Here is a 17,131-nt window from a genome sequence, read left to right as displayed (position 1 = left end):
AAGGACCATTTTTATTACCATCAAACAACCTGGTATTAAGCTGTAATGGTAATGAAGTATTACTGTGGTAATAAAATAAGGTAATATTGTTTTGAGCTGAAGAAAAAAAATAATGAAGAAAAAAAATGTAATGTACGTAATTATCTATTAATTTTTTTAACTAAAAAAGTTAAATTTGTTTCAAAAATTCCCATTTCTATCGGTGTTATTTCGTTCACATTCTTTTCCGGGTGGGTTAGGTGACCGGGTCATCTATCTCTGTTGCAATCTGCGCAGCAAAACTCGTAACTGCTGATTCCATTATTCCAAAATAATTTGTATAGCTACAGCCGTTGCAATTCATCCCTATTTTCTGCTCTTCCAAATTTCCTTCTATCTTCAAGTAAATCGTGATTTTAAGCATCTTATAGGTCAGTTTTGTTTCTTATTTTGATCAAATTTAATTTAATCTTCTTGTCTGATTTAGGGCAATATCATTCAGATTTTGCTTTATATGTTATTTCTGTCCATTTTTGTTTGATTTATCATAGATTTATGTTTCTTGTTTTTGCTATGTTATTGATTATTGAAATATAGTTTTTGATTTTGTGGCGTTTTAATGGTAGGAAGAGTAACCACTAACCAGTTATGAAAACCAAATATTTTTTTGGTGGTGAACATGATTATTTGTGGGTTGGAATTTGTTGAAATATCAAAACGTTTGGAGGTATTGAATGAAGGATTAATCAATTAGAAAAGTGAGAGCTCTTTTGATTGTACTTCTATGTTAATAGTAGATTTGCAAATTAGATTAAGGGATTATTAAGCTATAGTTAGAAAGAACTTCTAAATAATAATAGTGGATTAGCTTGATGGATCTTCTTAAGGAGGTTCAAGCATTGTTGAAGAGTAATAGTGGATTAGCAAATTAGTACACTGTACAGATGTCATAGAAGTACTTCTACTTGTCTGGTTGCTTTTTCTGGTCTGAAGCCAATCATTTGAGCAATTTTGTTGGGATCATTCAGGTTGAGTGTACCCCAAAACCAGTGAGAGGAGATGGGTGAGGAATGAAATAAGTTGCAAGTGTTTCTAATTATAGAAGTATGTGCGTGTAAGTTACCCTACTTACTTGAGTGGACAATTCTCTTATGGAGGGAGTGTTGGCATTACTAAACTATATCTAGCTTTCCCTAATTCTACTACTTAACCTTTACGGCCGGATAGATTTGGTCGGTGTGTGTTGTGAAGAAACCTCTTGATGAGGTGTTACATTTTCAGTCTTACTTTATCGCAAGTGCACGGTGTACATGTAGGTGTAGCTTAACGAATTGAACTCAGGGAAGCTAGTTAATTAATTTGCCCAACTCTAAATATCACGCGACACAAAACAACAATACATGGCACAAAATTTATATCTAATACTGCTATCAAATAACCAAAATACTCAGATATAATAATAAGATAAAGTAAGACTGAAAATGTGGGGTTTAATCAACAATATAAAGAGTTTAGGATGACGGAAATCACCTAATTCTAATATAGAGATCAATTATTCTCCTAATTATGTGAAACTGAATATTTGAAATGACTAAAACTGATCTAATTATTCTCAAACTTCTGTTATATCGATTAATATTTTTTCAGGACTTTACTAATTTTAATCTTCAAACTTCCGTTTTATTGGCTAAACTAGTATAAATTTAATCTAAATGTACCTCAATCCTAAGTTATTCCTAATCATAAACTTTCATTCTATTGAAAAGGTTAATAAAGATATTTGAACTAAGAATAATACTAGACATAAATAAATCTAATAATAAAGCAATTAGATAATAATAATAATCAAGAACAAGAAAAAGAAAACTTACAGATTGATGGCGATCGAATTTTATTACCATAAAGGAATTTAAAGAAATCAAGAAACTGAAAATATTGTGTTTTACGTAATACTTTGAAAACTAGAGAAATAACTGCTAGAAATAGAAATAAACTGCTTAAAACTACTCCTTGTTTTTAAAACTAAAATCTAATTTCCAATTTAGACTATTAGTATACATAGGAAACACTCTTCCCAAGTAACTAGGCAAATGCTTTGCAACAACTCATTGCTTCTCTTGGCACCTCATTTAATTTGCTCTTCTTCACCTGTTAGGGGTCTTAGGTCATTTCTCCAACTCTTCACCCTCTTATCACTCCATATGACCTAATAAAACTTAAATTTTTTGTTTAAAATTACATAGAACACACAATTCAGGTTATAAGACAAAAATACGCAAACTTACAATAAAAACCAACAATTAGTCCTAATAATCATCACAAAAGGAGTGAAATTTTTTATTAATAAGTGCAAATAAATGCACTTATCATAAAACTTCTTCACCCTCGTCTAAATTTACAAAAAAAAGTTGGTTCAAGAAATGATTTGTGATATGTAAGATACCAAACTAGCTATTCCCTCATGGTGGGCTCCAAAGTATTTTTCAAATACACAAATTCATAAACATTTTATGGATGTTACAGCTAAATGCTATTTATCTTTTCATCTGTTTCTAATACATGGAATGTATTTGTGGATGCAGTTAATCTATGGGATCTGTTCTTGATGCAGAATGCACTGTAAATACTCAACCTTGCCTTTTATTTGTATGATTGTGCCATTTTGAGCTTTTACGCTGGAAACATATTTATTTTGCTAAGTTTTTATTTATGTTTATTTTTCCTTTTCCATGGTTATACTTATTGGTGTCTATCCGCAGGAACCTGGAACAAAGGTGACTGTTATATTTGTTTTAGGTAAACTCATTGATTCCTAACATGATTTATAAATCTATGCTCTTAATAGATCTATTAATTTTGTTTAGATAGCAATTATCATATCCCATGTTGCTAATACGGAGCCATGGAGACCGCCCATACTTCTTGAAAATATCTTAAGATCAACCTTAATTTTTGATGTAGCCTCATTTAACATATTTAATTACTATTACATTTGTTTATGAATGTTTGATCCACAATAAGATGGCTAACTTAAAGCATAGATTTCAACTGCTTTGTGTGGGGAGAAAAGGGTTTCTCTGTCTTTTTGTTGTTTATTAGACTCTCAAGCTTTAATAGACATGGTTAGGGCCAATGGAATTGAAGTACTACTAAATGTGTAATGGGGTGGACTGTCTTGGTAGTTTAAGCTAAAAACAAGAACGAATGGATATACTACGAATTGTTAACAAAAATTACCGGATTATTCGTTTTCAAAGCAACCTTTGCACACTGTTCAATTCTCAAAGCGTTAGTTAGCAACAAAAAGTACAATCAAGTAAAGGGCATGCTATACAAAAATTTAGCACTAAATTTTATTCACAATAAACAAGGTTTTTTTAAATCAAGTTTACTCAATTTGTGCAGCTTGCCTCATTAATTTATCGGAATACTTTGAATAGCTATTACATGTATATAGCCATCCAAAAGGGAGGCCTTTCAAGTTCCAATAACTCCTCTTTTAATACATCGTGTAGGAATTAATACTTTACATAATCTTCTACATGGAGCACCTCCTAAATGATGCCTAACTTAACTTCTTGTGACAACCGAATAATGGAATCTATTTCCTACTCTATTATTTGCTAAAACTTAAATCAAATTAGCAAGTAGGAACTAATCAGTTATAAATCATACTACTAGCCTTGCTACAATGATTTATTGATTTATCTCATACTACTAGTTTAAATTATAAAGAATGCTACTAATCAGTAGCAAGTAGATGTTTTAGGGCAATAGATTTAGTATCAAGGGAAGGTTTGAATTAGGTTGTTACAAGAAGTTAAGTTGGACATCGTAATTTACTGATTTATCTTCCACATCTTATTTATTGATTTATCTTCCACATCTTATTTATTGATTTATCTCATACCACTAGTTGCTACTTGCTAAAAGTGATTTATAGCATACTGTCCTCAAAGACTACTTTATCAACCCTCTAGCGCAATCCACTCTAGCATTGCTTCAATTTTTATAGGAAAAAATGAGAACTGTGATAATTTTTTTCTTAGTCTGCCTGTCCTTAAGTAGTCTGCGGATAGTTTGTTCCCTTAAGCAGTCTATAAATGGGAGACAAGCTTTTTAAACCTTTGCAATTTTTAAATCTTTTCACATCCTACTTGTAGCAGAGTATGATTTTGAAATAATTGGTGCTAGTTCTTTGATGTATCAGGTGGCCCTGGCAGTGGAAAGGGAACACAGTGTGCCAATATTGTTCGACACTTTGGATACACCCATCTAAGTGCTGGTGATCTTCTGCGAGCAGAAATTAAATCTGGCTCCAAGAATGGGTATTGTGTTTTTTCTCAAGAACTACTCTTGTGTTGCATGTGGCACACATGCCTTTATTATTATTATTATTCCTGCTTTCTCTCTCGTTGTTGTTATCAATATTATAAACTATCTATATTTTTTTTGGGGTTGTCAGTTGACTGTATTCTGTAGAGTGAATAGGTGTTCTAACAGTTATTAAAATAATAGTTGTAGTTTATAGTTTTTCTGCTCTTGTGCATAGTTAATAACTTGAACCACAGGGAATAAATGTGTCAATTTATGATGATGTTTAAGAGGATCACCCTGAGTAATACAGTATACAGTATGCTGTGAAGGGGTACCTGCATATGAAAGCAAAATAAAATAAAAAGGTTTTATTTAACAACAATACCAAAAGTCTCGATATTTTCGAGTTGGGGATGTGGGGTAGCTGCATGAACCAAAGATCCACCTCTAGTGGCTGTTCACAAAGCTCTTGTTCTTTCGTTCATTTATTTCTTGTCACTACCTTATTATGCAACTCTTTCCTCTTATCATTTGTCTCTTTCTACCATCCAAATCAACTTGATATGTGTCATTCTATGTGTTGAATTATATATTCAACTTTCTTTCCAGTATTAGTCTCCATCCATAAACTATGTTTAGTATTAAGCTGTTTTAAATACTAAATTTCACTTGCCGTTAGATTCATATTGTTTTTGTACTTTCTATTTTTTGATAAATACATTGGCCATGATAAATTATAGGACCATGATCCAGAGCATTATTAAGGAAGGAAAGATTGTCCCTTCAGAGGTTACTGTGAAGCTTCTCCAGCATGCCATGCAGGAAAGTGAAAATGACAAGTTTCTTATTGATGGTTTTCCTCGCAATGAGGAGAACCGAGAAACCTTTGAATCTGTTGTGAGTCTCCTTTCTATGTTTTTGACTATTTTATACATTCACAGAGTTCATCAAAGCTCTGTTTGAAGCTGTGCATTTTCTTTTAGTGACTGTCTAGTTGGCTGCAGACTGGAATAGCACCCAATTTTGTTCTTTTTTTTGATTGCCCAGAAGATGAGATGGAGAAGCGTCTTTTGAGTAGAAATCAGGTTCAGATGCTTTAATTAACTCATCTCACTTTTTGAATTTAGTAACGAGTTTTCTCCTGCCACAGTTGGTTTGTACATACCTAACATGTGCTATCGATTTAGGGTAGGGAGGATGATAATATAGAGACCATCAAAAAGCGTTTCAAAGTATACTTGGAGTCTTCTCTTCCGGTTATTGCACATTATAGCTCAAAGGGAAAACTCAAAAAGGTGAGACAATGTCTCTTCTTTTCGATCAAAGAGATTTTGGTCAGGTTCATTTCTATTTTGGCAAATCTGACTGCAAAGCTTCTGTATATTGGTGTTAAGATTGATGCTGCCAAACCAGTCGATGCTGTATTTGAAGATGTTAAAGCTATATTCAATTCTACTTCAGAAAAGGTACATCACTTGCATATTTTATTTTATTTTATATTTCCATCGAAGTACGCGATTTTTTGCGTTAGATTTGACTTGCCTTTTCATTGATGGGAGATCCAGTAATAAGATCTTCGATGCTGTTTTGAATTGAATTCCTATATTTTCCTATTTGGCATACGCTTAGCTTGATATATGCCTTTCAGGTTGCTTCTGAGGAATTCCAGCATCTCCAAGATTCCACATCCAGTTAAATCAAATGAGGTGATTTGTTTTCAAGTTATATGCTTGCTTTGTTTTATATAGTTGTTATGTTTCTCATTTTCTTGAGTCAATAAGGGGCAATGTCGAAGAATTGATCGAAGCACCATGGACACCTCCACAAGCACCTTATCCTTGTTCTTCTAGAGAAAGAATTTGAACACAAATAGATGAGCTTAAATGGGGTTGATCACAATTCTTCCAACTCTTCATAAATGCCTAAATATTGAAAGGTCACTTTGTCAACAACTATTCAAATCCCAACTAGCTTCAATGCAATTTGATCTTTCACATTTGTGTCCCTGGTACCTCTTAGTTGTTGTGTGTTCTGAGTGCGATTAAATGGACCATACAAGTCTAAGCAAGGATCAAAGGAGGGGTTTGTGTTTAGAGTTGTATTTAGGAATGATTTTAGGTGGTATTTGTGATAGTGTGATGGGATAATAAAGAGGGAATATGAAGAGTAGAAAAGGATATCTTGAGTTTTGGATGAGGGGATGAGAATTGAAATGTTAAGGAAGTTTTTCTGAAGTGTTTGATAAGACACACCACAAAAGGATCAAATATGAGTACGGAAGGTGAATGCAAGAAAGGATAGTATGACAAGCCTTATCAATCCAATGATAAGTCACACCATGTTGACAAATCAAAGGCCCCTAAGTTAACAAGTGTGCAGTCACTCGCTACAAACAAAGAGACTTTCTTATTTTGAGTTCTACTCCAATAAACTAAAAGGAAAACTTGCTTTTAAGCAAAACCTTGATTCATAAATTTATAATTAAGTTACATCAGCCCGTCTTGTATGAGACCGTCTCACGGTGAGACGACCTTAAAACAAGAAGCCCATAAGCTAAAAGCTTCTATTATTGGGCTATTTAACCCAAGTATGAGGCATGTCTCACGATGAGACTGTCTCATTCAAGAATTTGTGAAGTTACATATATCCAGATTTTATATATTTATAGAATAACTGAAGAAAGAAAAGAAACAAACTACCTACTACACTTATATGTGGAAGTTTTCCTAGGTTTAACTTCTCCAAGGGAAGTTATGTAACTTCATTTAATTTAAAACACTTAGAAGAAAAAATCAGATCTGAATTCTTGAAGTTCTATGCACCATTCTCATGAGTTATTGAATTTGAATCCTTTGGAGGAAAACTTGAATAGGGAAATATGTAACTTCTTTGGAGTTTTCAAATGACTCGGAAGGGAAAACTTGATCTCCTTATATTTTAGACTTCCAAGCATGTGCAAAGCAACTTCCATAACTCCTCCAATTTAATGTTGTGTTTGGGAATCATGATTTCATTTGGAAATCTAAAATTAGCTCAATTCTAGTGTATGGCATATCAAAAACTGTAATTTTAGATTCGAGTCAATTTCACCTTTTAAAAATTGTTAAAGTTGAAAATTGAGAATGACTATCCAATTCTTGTTATTGTCAAATTCTTCATTTGTGATTTTATAATTGAATTCTTTATATTTAAATGAATTACATGTTCACAACACAACCAAACTCATTTAGGCTTTTTTTTCTTTTGCATTTATTTGAGAAGAAAAAAATTTCCTCCTAATTTGATGATGTACTCGTCCAGGAAGAGGAATACTTCATGTAACTTTCCATGCACACTTTCCCAAACTCATTTATGGTGAATGTAGAAAATGGTGAGAGATGAATGATGAGAGTTGGGTTTTGGCTTTGTTATACAACTAGAACTAAAAGTGATTTTTGTTGTTTTGTTTGGTGAAAGAGCAAGTATTCTTAAATCCATCATACAAGACTTTCCTTTCAAATAGGGATAATATTACACCAAAGTTCTTCCTCATAAGTTTTCCTAATGCTAAAAGATAAAATTACTCGGTAAGGCACTTGCAACCCTTTACTTTAGTGAAGCCATTGAATGACTTATGAGTGTGGTTGTGGTGAAGTTGGTACTTTCAACTTAGAAACTAAGGATTTGGGCGCCACATTTGCACAACAATGATTAAAGAATATACATTGTGTTCTATGGTGCATTTCATGTGGAAGACGACCTTTCTTTGAGGATCCTTTTTGTGCTGAATTTGGCTATGGAGTACATTCCTCATCATTAAACACTCACCTTCATTAGGATCAATGAATTCAACCTTATTGGTGTTTGTGTTTATGTCATTGTTTTTTCCATCTCGACTTCTCCACCATCATAAGTTTCAAACTCCATGAGTGTCACAATCTTTTTGTTTGGAAATCTTGAGACGATGTGCCTTAATCCTTAGCATCTACAACATCTTCTTGGGAATCTTGGATTTGTAGGAATAGACATAGTTGAAGGGGTGGGTTTTGGGACGTTTAGAGGAGTTGATTTGGTGATAGATGGGGCGATTATTTATTGGATGAATTAGATGTGGAAGGTTCTTGGTCTAGAGTCAGATCTTGAAGATTCTACCCAAGGTTTGTACGTTTATTGTTCAACTTTGTGGGCTAGGAAGATGACTTCCTCTAATTTAGACTAAGGATGCAATTCCACAACTTTTTCGATGTAGGCTTTTTGAAGCACTTAACCAAGTTTGTGGTTCATCATCAATAAAACCACACTTCATTATGTATGCTTCAAATTTGCTTGCATATTCTTCCACGCTTATGTTCCCTTGTTCAAGGTGATGAAACATTGAAAAGTTCTCTTGGACATAGTGTACATGTAGAAACTTTTGCTTCACAAATTATGCACCTTGTACTTTCTATGATGCACTCTCTTTGTACAAGTACTTTCCCATCATGCTGAGGCATACTTATAAAGCTTCAATACTACGATTTTGACTCTCTTATCTTTGGGAATTTGATGGTAATTAGAGAAGTGCTCAACCACACAAATCAACTCAACGAATTCAATGCCATCAAGTTTTCATCAAAATTCAGGAATATCCACCATCAAATCGAGCATAAAACATTTTTTTCAAACTTGTGGCTTTTCTTCATGTGCTCTTGTTGGATTTCTTCAAGTTCTTCTCAAATACCATAACATGAAAGGAACCCTCTCTTTGGCGTCTAAAGTTGCTTATTTTTTTTCCTAAGGTAAACAAATTGTTAAGACATTTCCTATTTCTTCTCTTCTAGTTTGAAGATTTTTTTTGAAATTGTTCTTTAGGAGCTTGGCTTGCGGTTGGAATTTGGCTGGAGAAAGTCATTTTGTGGTTTAATATTCATTAAATACCAAAGATTTAATTCTAGCTATGCTACAAATTATGTTGTATGTTTGAGTGACTAATTGGAACATACGAGGCTAAGCAAGTATCAAAGGATGAGTTTGGGTTGTATCTAGGCACAGTTGTGTAGTTTTTTGATAGTGTGATGAGATTACAAAGGGAGAATACTATGAATTTTGGATGAGAGGAAGAAAATCGGAACGTTGTTGAAGTGCAGTTGAACCATTTAATAAGGCACACTACAAAAGGCTCAAATATGCATATGGAAGGTGAATGCAATGAGTTAGGATCCTCTCCATTACTTAAAATGTAATGGACAGTCTATTACTTAATTTAATGGTTAGAATTGCTTGATGGAGGAAAATAGTAGGAATTTTGAGATTCTATTTTTTATTCTAAAATAGATGTCCAAATCTTAGTATAGATAATAGAGAAAAGCAATTGAGAGGATCTCAATACGAATGCAATAGAGGATAGTATGACAAGTTTTAGCTATTCAATGACAAGACACCACATTGAGGAATCAAATGCCATTAGGTTCAAAGTACTCACGCTAAGCAAAAAGACTTTCTCACTTTAAGTTATAACCCAAGAAATTAAAAGGAATACGAAGGTTTTTAAGAAAAAGCTTGATATATTGAGAGGGAGTTTCCAATAAACCCTATTCAAGAGACAAAGGAAGCAAACACCCTATTTTTGCTTGAAGTGAAGTAAGATAAACCCTATTTTTTAAGAGAGCAAAGACCATGTTATCAAGAGAGATTAAAAAAATGTTGTGAGTTGCAAGAGTTTTCGGAGATGTGATACATTGCCCTATTCCTCATAGTTCTTGTTGATGCTTGTGGGTGAAATTTACCCAAATAAATCTCCTCTAGCCTTGAAATCTTTCTGGCTTCTTTGTTTCCAAGGGTGTTTAAATTATATTTTATTTTTTATCTATTTTATAAGAGTTCTATTTGATGTTGTTATTCGAATTTTTTTTTGATGCCTTTTTCTGAATGTGTATGCAGGTAGAGATCATTTTTGTAAGTTGTGAAAATTTCTTCACTTCCAATTTTTTGTTGGCCAAGCTATAGAATTTCGGTTACAAAGTGATTACACAAATCATAATGCGTTAGATATGCTTCAAATTTAGTAGCATTGACAATTGTATATGAAATACATTTATATTGAATTAGGAATACCGTAAGTCTTTGCTATCTCCCTTTTCTTTGTATTGGAGAAGTTGGATTTTGATAGTTGCATTAATTGCAATGTTTTGAAGATTCTAGAATTTCATTAGGTTGCAATTGCTGATTTTTCGAATTTATGTTATTGACAAAGATCCTATAGCTAGCATGAATCAAAGCTCCCACCTTTTTGATGCCAATGCCTAACCATGAAAAATTATGTTGTGCTGAGTCGCCTGGATGCCGGATGGGATGTCTTGTGTCAAATGTACTGTAACAATTTATCCAGTGAACAGTTTTGTCTTGCTGTGCTTGCCACCCAAAAATAGGCTAATCATGGAAATTATATTTTGATGGGTTGCCTTTTATCGTGCCTATTATATCTCGTACTGTGCCAAGTTGTGTCTTGTAGCGTTGTGTTGTGCTTGAGTGGCTCGTGTAGTAGCCCCGCGCTTCCATCTTTCACTCAACATTTGTGCTACTTTCAATTGCATTTATGGTTGACGATTGGTGACCTTATTCCATCGTGTGTTCTCAAAGATATCATGTAATGGTTTACTACTAATATCTAATTATTTAGAGATAAGTGTAATGAAGAAGTGTTATAAATGATTTTTTAGTAACTTTTGATTTTAAAATCCCTTTATCCCTTTGCTATTAAATTAAATGTGGGTAAGGGTGTAACACTATCATTCTATTTACCTTTTTTCTTTGTTCATCACTACTCTTCCCGAAAATTTGAAAAAAATAAGAGTATTTAACAACTTTATTTCAAAAATAAGCTTCGTTCAAACTTTATTCCCAAATTAAGCGTCCTTGGCTCCAAAGCTAGGCCTGGTGTAAACTCGCTCTTACTAATAGCGAATTAAAATAAATAGTCAAAATTTTACTTAAGGGATATGTCATTGTTACTAACAACGACCTAATGTTTGAATGGTCAACAAGGTCAAGTCGTTGTTAATAACAGCGACTTTATGCGTGTTAAATTTTCCAGTTCTTCTTCTTCATTTCAGTTTACTTTCTCATTCAACCTACGAGATCTCCCTCTTCTTTCCACCATTAAAATCAACTTCAATCCTTCAATTAATCTCATCAAATTCCAAGTTTCTACTACTAATTAGTTGTGTCATCTTTCTACATTCACTTAAGGTTCTAGTTTTTCGTATTTATTTTCTTTTTTTGAAAAGTTAGGGTTCACAAATTTTTAATCAACGTTCACGTTAATGTAGGTTCATAAACTTGCAATTTACTACTTGTTGATCTACAGCTTATTGAGGTACCTTTTTATTATAAATTTTTTAGTTCTTGTTGTTTTTAAAATGTATGTCATTTATAGTGGTCATATAATATCAAACTCTATGAATATGTCAAATGTACTTGTTATTTACCATGATCTTTATATTGAGGTTGTTTGTTCATGAATTTAATGTAGAAAATGCTTTAGTATAATGTAGAGAATGTTTGAAAGCAAACCCTAAATTTGAGTTTAATTTTAGAGAATGTTTGAATGCAAAACCTAAATTTAATCAATGTTGTTATGTAGTATATATTTATGAACTTGATAGTGATGTTGATTTTGTACGTATTGTAGTAGAAATGGCTTTATTTTGTGTGACTGTTGTATGTTTTTGGAATGGTTCAATTCATCAAGTAGTAGCAATGTTAAGTATGTTGGGAGAAGACGTAAACTGTTTGCATGCAACTCAAACATGGATTTGAATGAATTTAAACATCTTATATGCTCTAAGATTGGCATTGACACTACAAGAAGTACTGTTAATACTAACTTTACATGTTAACGCTTTATTTCTTAATTTGTTTTTGTGTTTCGTTTACTTACTTATATCTGTAATTCATAGCTTTGGGCATGGGAGCACATTCTCATTGGGCAACTGATGAGGAGTGTGGTACGTGGTGTATTTGGGCCACCAATTCTTCCACCCCCACATGTGCTGTATGGATTGCGGTGGTCCTTTGAAAGACGTACAAGGCATACTCCTAGGGACACAGTTTCAGCACTTCATTCTAGAAGTCGCTGTGTCCAACACCACTATGGACGAGCAGGGGTCATCTCCTTATCATGTCGACGTTCATCTTGAGGAGGTAGACTTAACGTGCCCCGACTATGGTGTCGGGTCCTCACAGGGTGCTGAAACATCACAGTATCAATCACCTCCCCTACCCGAGCGTCATGCGACGGCCTCTTACTATCGTAGAAGGCGTCATAAACCGTCACAGTTAGACAGGGTAAAGGAGGATTAGCATTAGTATACTGTTTGTATATATTGAACATTAGTGACATTTTGTATATATTGAACATTTATATTCAATATTTGTAACATTTGGACTTTTGTGTATAATTTATAATATATATGTATATGTATATATTTTTATCGTATTATCACATGTTTATTATGAATGAAATGATGTTAAGTACTCAGAGTTTTTGGCGATGAATCATTCCGCCAAGAATGCAGTATGAATTTAATCAAAAACAAACAGACAATCATATTCAAATAGGAAAAATTCTCTCGAAAATTCAACACAATTTCATTCATATTCAACGAATCCATATCAAATTACATAGTTCATTCGTTAAGTTAAACCACCGCCGTTAACTAATATTGTTTCTTCAACTTTCTCATAATTCTTTCAGTCTCTTCTTTCCTATGTTCCATCTCATCTATTTTTCTCTTGAGATTCAATACCTCATCTTTAATCTCTTGTTTTTCTTTTTGAAGCGATTTGGTACCCTTCGGAGCAACCCACCTAAAGGACGAGCAACAAAATCACGGCCGGGATCAATGTCCCTCCAATCTGTATTAATCTCAACTTCATAACCACAAGTACAAAGCTCTTCAACAGAATGCTCATATGACATCTACGGAACACATATGATATAGTAACATAAGTAAACATTCAAAAATAATATTAACATTTATAAATTGGGATTAATATTAACATAATACTTTATGTTACCTTCAAAATCGATTAACTAGAACAAGAATGATGGAGTTTGAATACAATGAAGTAGGGAGATGATGGAGTTATTTATAAAACATAATAACAATGGCTATTTTCAACTTCATAACGGCTATTTTTAAATTTTACAACGGTTAGTTTAAATCATACAAAAAGATCAACAAAAGTCAATCCAGGTCAAGGTTTATTTCGTTGTTACTAACAGTAACATTATGTTTGACCAGTCAAACAATAGGTCGCTGTTAGTAATAGTGAAATAAACTTTGACTAAAATTTTGACGATTTCATAATACTCGTTGTTAGTAAGTGCGAGTATACACCAAACCTAGCTTCGGAGGCAAGAACGCTTATTTTGAGAATAAAGTTTAAACAAACCTTGTTTTTTGAATAAAGTTGTTAAATTATCTTTTTTTTTTCAAATTTTCACTCTTCCCTTTAGTTCTCTCTTTTTCTCTGCAATCTAGGCCCCACTTTTTATCTGCTTGTGAATATATCTATTTTTTATCTACTTAATATATCTGTTTGAAAATATACCTTTTTTTTATTGTTAACTACAATTTTCTTTTATTATCATTTTTTCGTTGGTGATTGATCATTCAAGGGTTTGATTTGGTCTTCATCTATGAAAGTTTTAAACTGTTAATTGATTGTGGGATTGAAATTCCTTCTTCAATTTATGCTTTGCTATTTCTTTACATAGTTCAGTTTGTTTGATTTATGTTTAGAAAAATTACTATAAATAATACAACCTTTTAACTTTTCCTCTATAATAATACTAATGTTTTATCAATCATAAATAATTTTAACTTTTAGATTATTTTCCACTAGCATATAAAATTACCTACAAGGCTACAACCTACAAAATAGGTAATCTATTGAAAAAAACTTTTAAAATAATTATATTAAAAAAATTAATTTACAAGTTTACCACATTCTTTCTCCTACCTGCCCCACCCAACCACCTCCCCAGCCCCTTCTCCAACACAAAACCACCACAGCTCTTTCCTTGTCATTCATCACCTTATCTCCACCACACCCTAACCCCATACCTCCCCGAACCTCTTCCTCTTTCAACCACAACACCTCCATTGCCTACTTTCTCCTCCCTCCTTGCTCATGTCGGTGAGATGGTGGTGCCATTGGTGAGTTATTAGGTTTCTAAAGTTGGGTGGGTGTGAGACTCGAGTGGGTTTAAGTGTGGGGTGGGGCGCGGTGGAGGTCTTCGCAATGTAAGGGTGGTGGATCTTATCAAGGGAAGGCGACGGGTGGGGTGGTTAGAGGTTGTGTTTCAATGGTAATAGATATGTTGAAGTTATTGGTGGTGTGGGGGTGGACGAGGTGGCTTAGAGAATACGGGTATGGTGGTCACTTGTCAGGCAGTTTGTGTGGAGGTGCGGGTCAAGCCTGAAGGTGGGGGTTGGCCGCCGCCGGGACAAGGGGTGGGGAAAAGCCGACAGACATAAGGGGGAGGGTGGCTACAAGGGATTATGATTTTTTTTTTATTTTAATGTATCTTTTTTTAAAAATTAAATTACCAATAGTTGTAGTAACTAATAAGTTAAGGATGCTAGTGGAAAACACCTTAAAATTGAGATTAGTCTTGGTTAATCAAAAGTTAGTATTATTGTAGGAAAAAAGGTAAAAAATTGTATTATTTATAGTAATTTTTCCTTTATTTTTTTGTTTAACTTTTTTATTTTGCATGAGCATTGTAAATATTTGTTGTTTGCTTATGTTTTTTGTGAAATGCGATGAAATTGTGATTGTTCAGTTAGGTTTGTTGTTTGATTGATATGTGTTATATTTATTCTAGAGATTTTAAATAATAATTATTATAAAAATTTAATAATTGGGAATCATTCTTCTTATATGTTGGGAAAAGCCCATAGATGGAGACAACATGATTAATAGTTGATGTTGTTTTTTTTGTTCAAACATTATTCATGATCTTTGATAAAAAGTTAATTGCATATGTTTTTAGCCCATACATCCTTCACAACTTTACAGCACATTAATATTAATATTTAAATTTATTTTTTGTTAATAGAAGTGTAAAATAGCATCATGATATTTGATAATATAACTTGAGAGACCCCGTGCGTAACACGCGACTCCACAACTAGTAATAAAAAATATTTGATAAATGACTTTTAACTTACTTGTTTGTAAGTCAAATTAAGAAAAACTTACAAATAACATTTTTATCGATTTCATTTATTAGCCCATTTTTATAATAAATGATGACCAACTAATTTTATCAAACAACTTAATAGCAAAAAAAATAAATTCAAGCGTTAAAGCTATTCAAGTATGGAAAAATAAACCAATTGTACAGCAGTTATTATTTTTTGCAGTCTTCTCAATGTAGGACCTCATAGAGAAAATCAAGATAAGTCTTAATTGCAAATTGAATGGTTTCAACTTTCAAGTGGAACAAAATAAGTACAAATATAACTCAAAATAAAAATAATAAAAAATAAATAAAATAAATACACCATTTAGTTATTTTTGAAACATTAATTTAATTTTATGAACATAAATTCTTGTGAAAGAAGATCTCTAATTAAAATGACACGCAAAGGAAAATGTAGAGTAAGTTACTCAGTGGGCATTAAGGATATTGTAAGTAGGCATTTACGATATTGTAAGTATTGTACGCTTATTCGGTGGATATTAAGGATATTGTAAGTAGACATTTAAGATGTTGTAAATAGGCATCGAGGATACGATTAGTAGGCATTTAAAGATGATGTAAGTAAGCATTAAGGATGTTGTAAGTAAGCATTTAACGATACTGTAAGCATTTAAAGAGAATGTAAGTAGTCATTAAGAATATTGTAAGTAGGAATTAAAGATATGGTAAGTAGGAATTAAGGATGATGGTAAGTTGGTATTTAAGAATATTGTAATATGCATTTAAGGATATTGTAAGTAGGCATTAATGATCAGTAAGTAGGCTGTAGGCGTTAATAATACGGTAAGTAGACATTAAAGATGATGTAAGTAAGTATTAACGATGATGTAAGTAGACATTAAAGCTTTAATGGGCTTGGCTTGAGAAACGTCTCTTAGAGAGACAGTTTCTTGGAAGACCAGATGTTTAATGAATGCTTCAAATACCTTGGATCCATAATTTAGTATTGTAGAGACATTCAACAAGATGTGACCCATATAATTAAGCAAATTATAATTATGTGATTAAGCTGCGTCCTAAAATAATACACAAATTCTAGTGTGAGATGATCTCACTATAAGACACTTTTCCATGCATGGGTTGTATAACTCACTAATACAAAATATTAACATATAAACTCTTTGTTATAAGATCGTCTCACCGAGATTCGAGAAATAGTCTCTCACAAGAGTAGCTCCAACAATTATATTACAACCTTAATCCAAAAGATTAGAGTCGACTACATCAACAAATATTTGTTTTAATGATTATCCACATGGATTCTTCTCCTACATTCTACCTGATTTTCTACCATCTCAGTTTGTAAGTTTCCACTCATTTCCTTAAAGTCATCTTTGATCTTACTCGCCCTTTTTTTAACTCAACTAAGCTCCAACTTTCTATCTTCCATACTGGTTTGCTAATACCCCGTCTTTTCATATGTGCAAACCCTCTTAACTATTCTTATCCACCTTTCCTCAATATTTGCAACTTCTAACCCCTTTCTTATATTTTCGTTTTGAATTATAGGAATATCTTATAAGGTAAATGCACGATTCTATCAAATATCTAAAGACAGCCTACTTTATAATCTATAAACACCTATTTCTCATACCGTCTTAT

At 32.8% G+C, this 17,131-nt stretch overlaps 1 protein-coding gene across 2 annotated transcripts; it reads left to right on the top strand.

Moving 5' to 3' along the window:
* The first annotated feature begins 213 nt into the window (after positions 1-213).
* Positions 214-12,598, top strand: LOC130810440 (UMP-CMP kinase 3-like). 2 transcript variants are annotated; one of them, XR_009041057.1, is made up of 11 exons: positions 214-410; positions 2,562-2,598; positions 2,739-2,775; positions 4,190-4,307; positions 5,037-5,193; positions 5,301-5,381; positions 5,484-5,591; positions 5,691-5,762; positions 5,945-6,002; positions 11,583-11,629; positions 12,213-12,598. XR_009041057.1 is itself a non-coding variant. In XM_057676502.1 (10 exons), exons 2-9 carry the CDS (start codon positions 2,569-2,571, stop codon positions 5,990-5,992), a joined length of 651 nt encoding a protein of 216 aa, XP_057532485.1. In that variant the 5' UTR covers positions 214-410; positions 2,562-2,568; the 3' UTR covers positions 5,993-6,002; positions 10,195-11,523. The 2 variants fall into 2 exon arrangements, 1 of the variants encoding a protein (XP_057532485.1); XM_057676502.1 differs by lacking the exons at positions 11,583-11,629; positions 12,213-12,598 and adding an exon at positions 10,195-11,523.
* Positions 12,599-17,131: the final 4,533 nt, after the last annotated feature.

Source organism: Amaranthus tricolor, chromosome 4, assembly GCF_026212465.1.
Source record: "Amaranthus tricolor cultivar Red isolate AtriRed21 chromosome 4, ASM2621246v1, whole genome shotgun sequence".
NCBI classification, from domain to species: Eukaryota; Viridiplantae; Streptophyta; class Magnoliopsida; order Caryophyllales; family Amaranthaceae; genus Amaranthus; species Amaranthus tricolor.
This window is presented reverse-complemented; position numbering and strand designations above follow the sequence as displayed.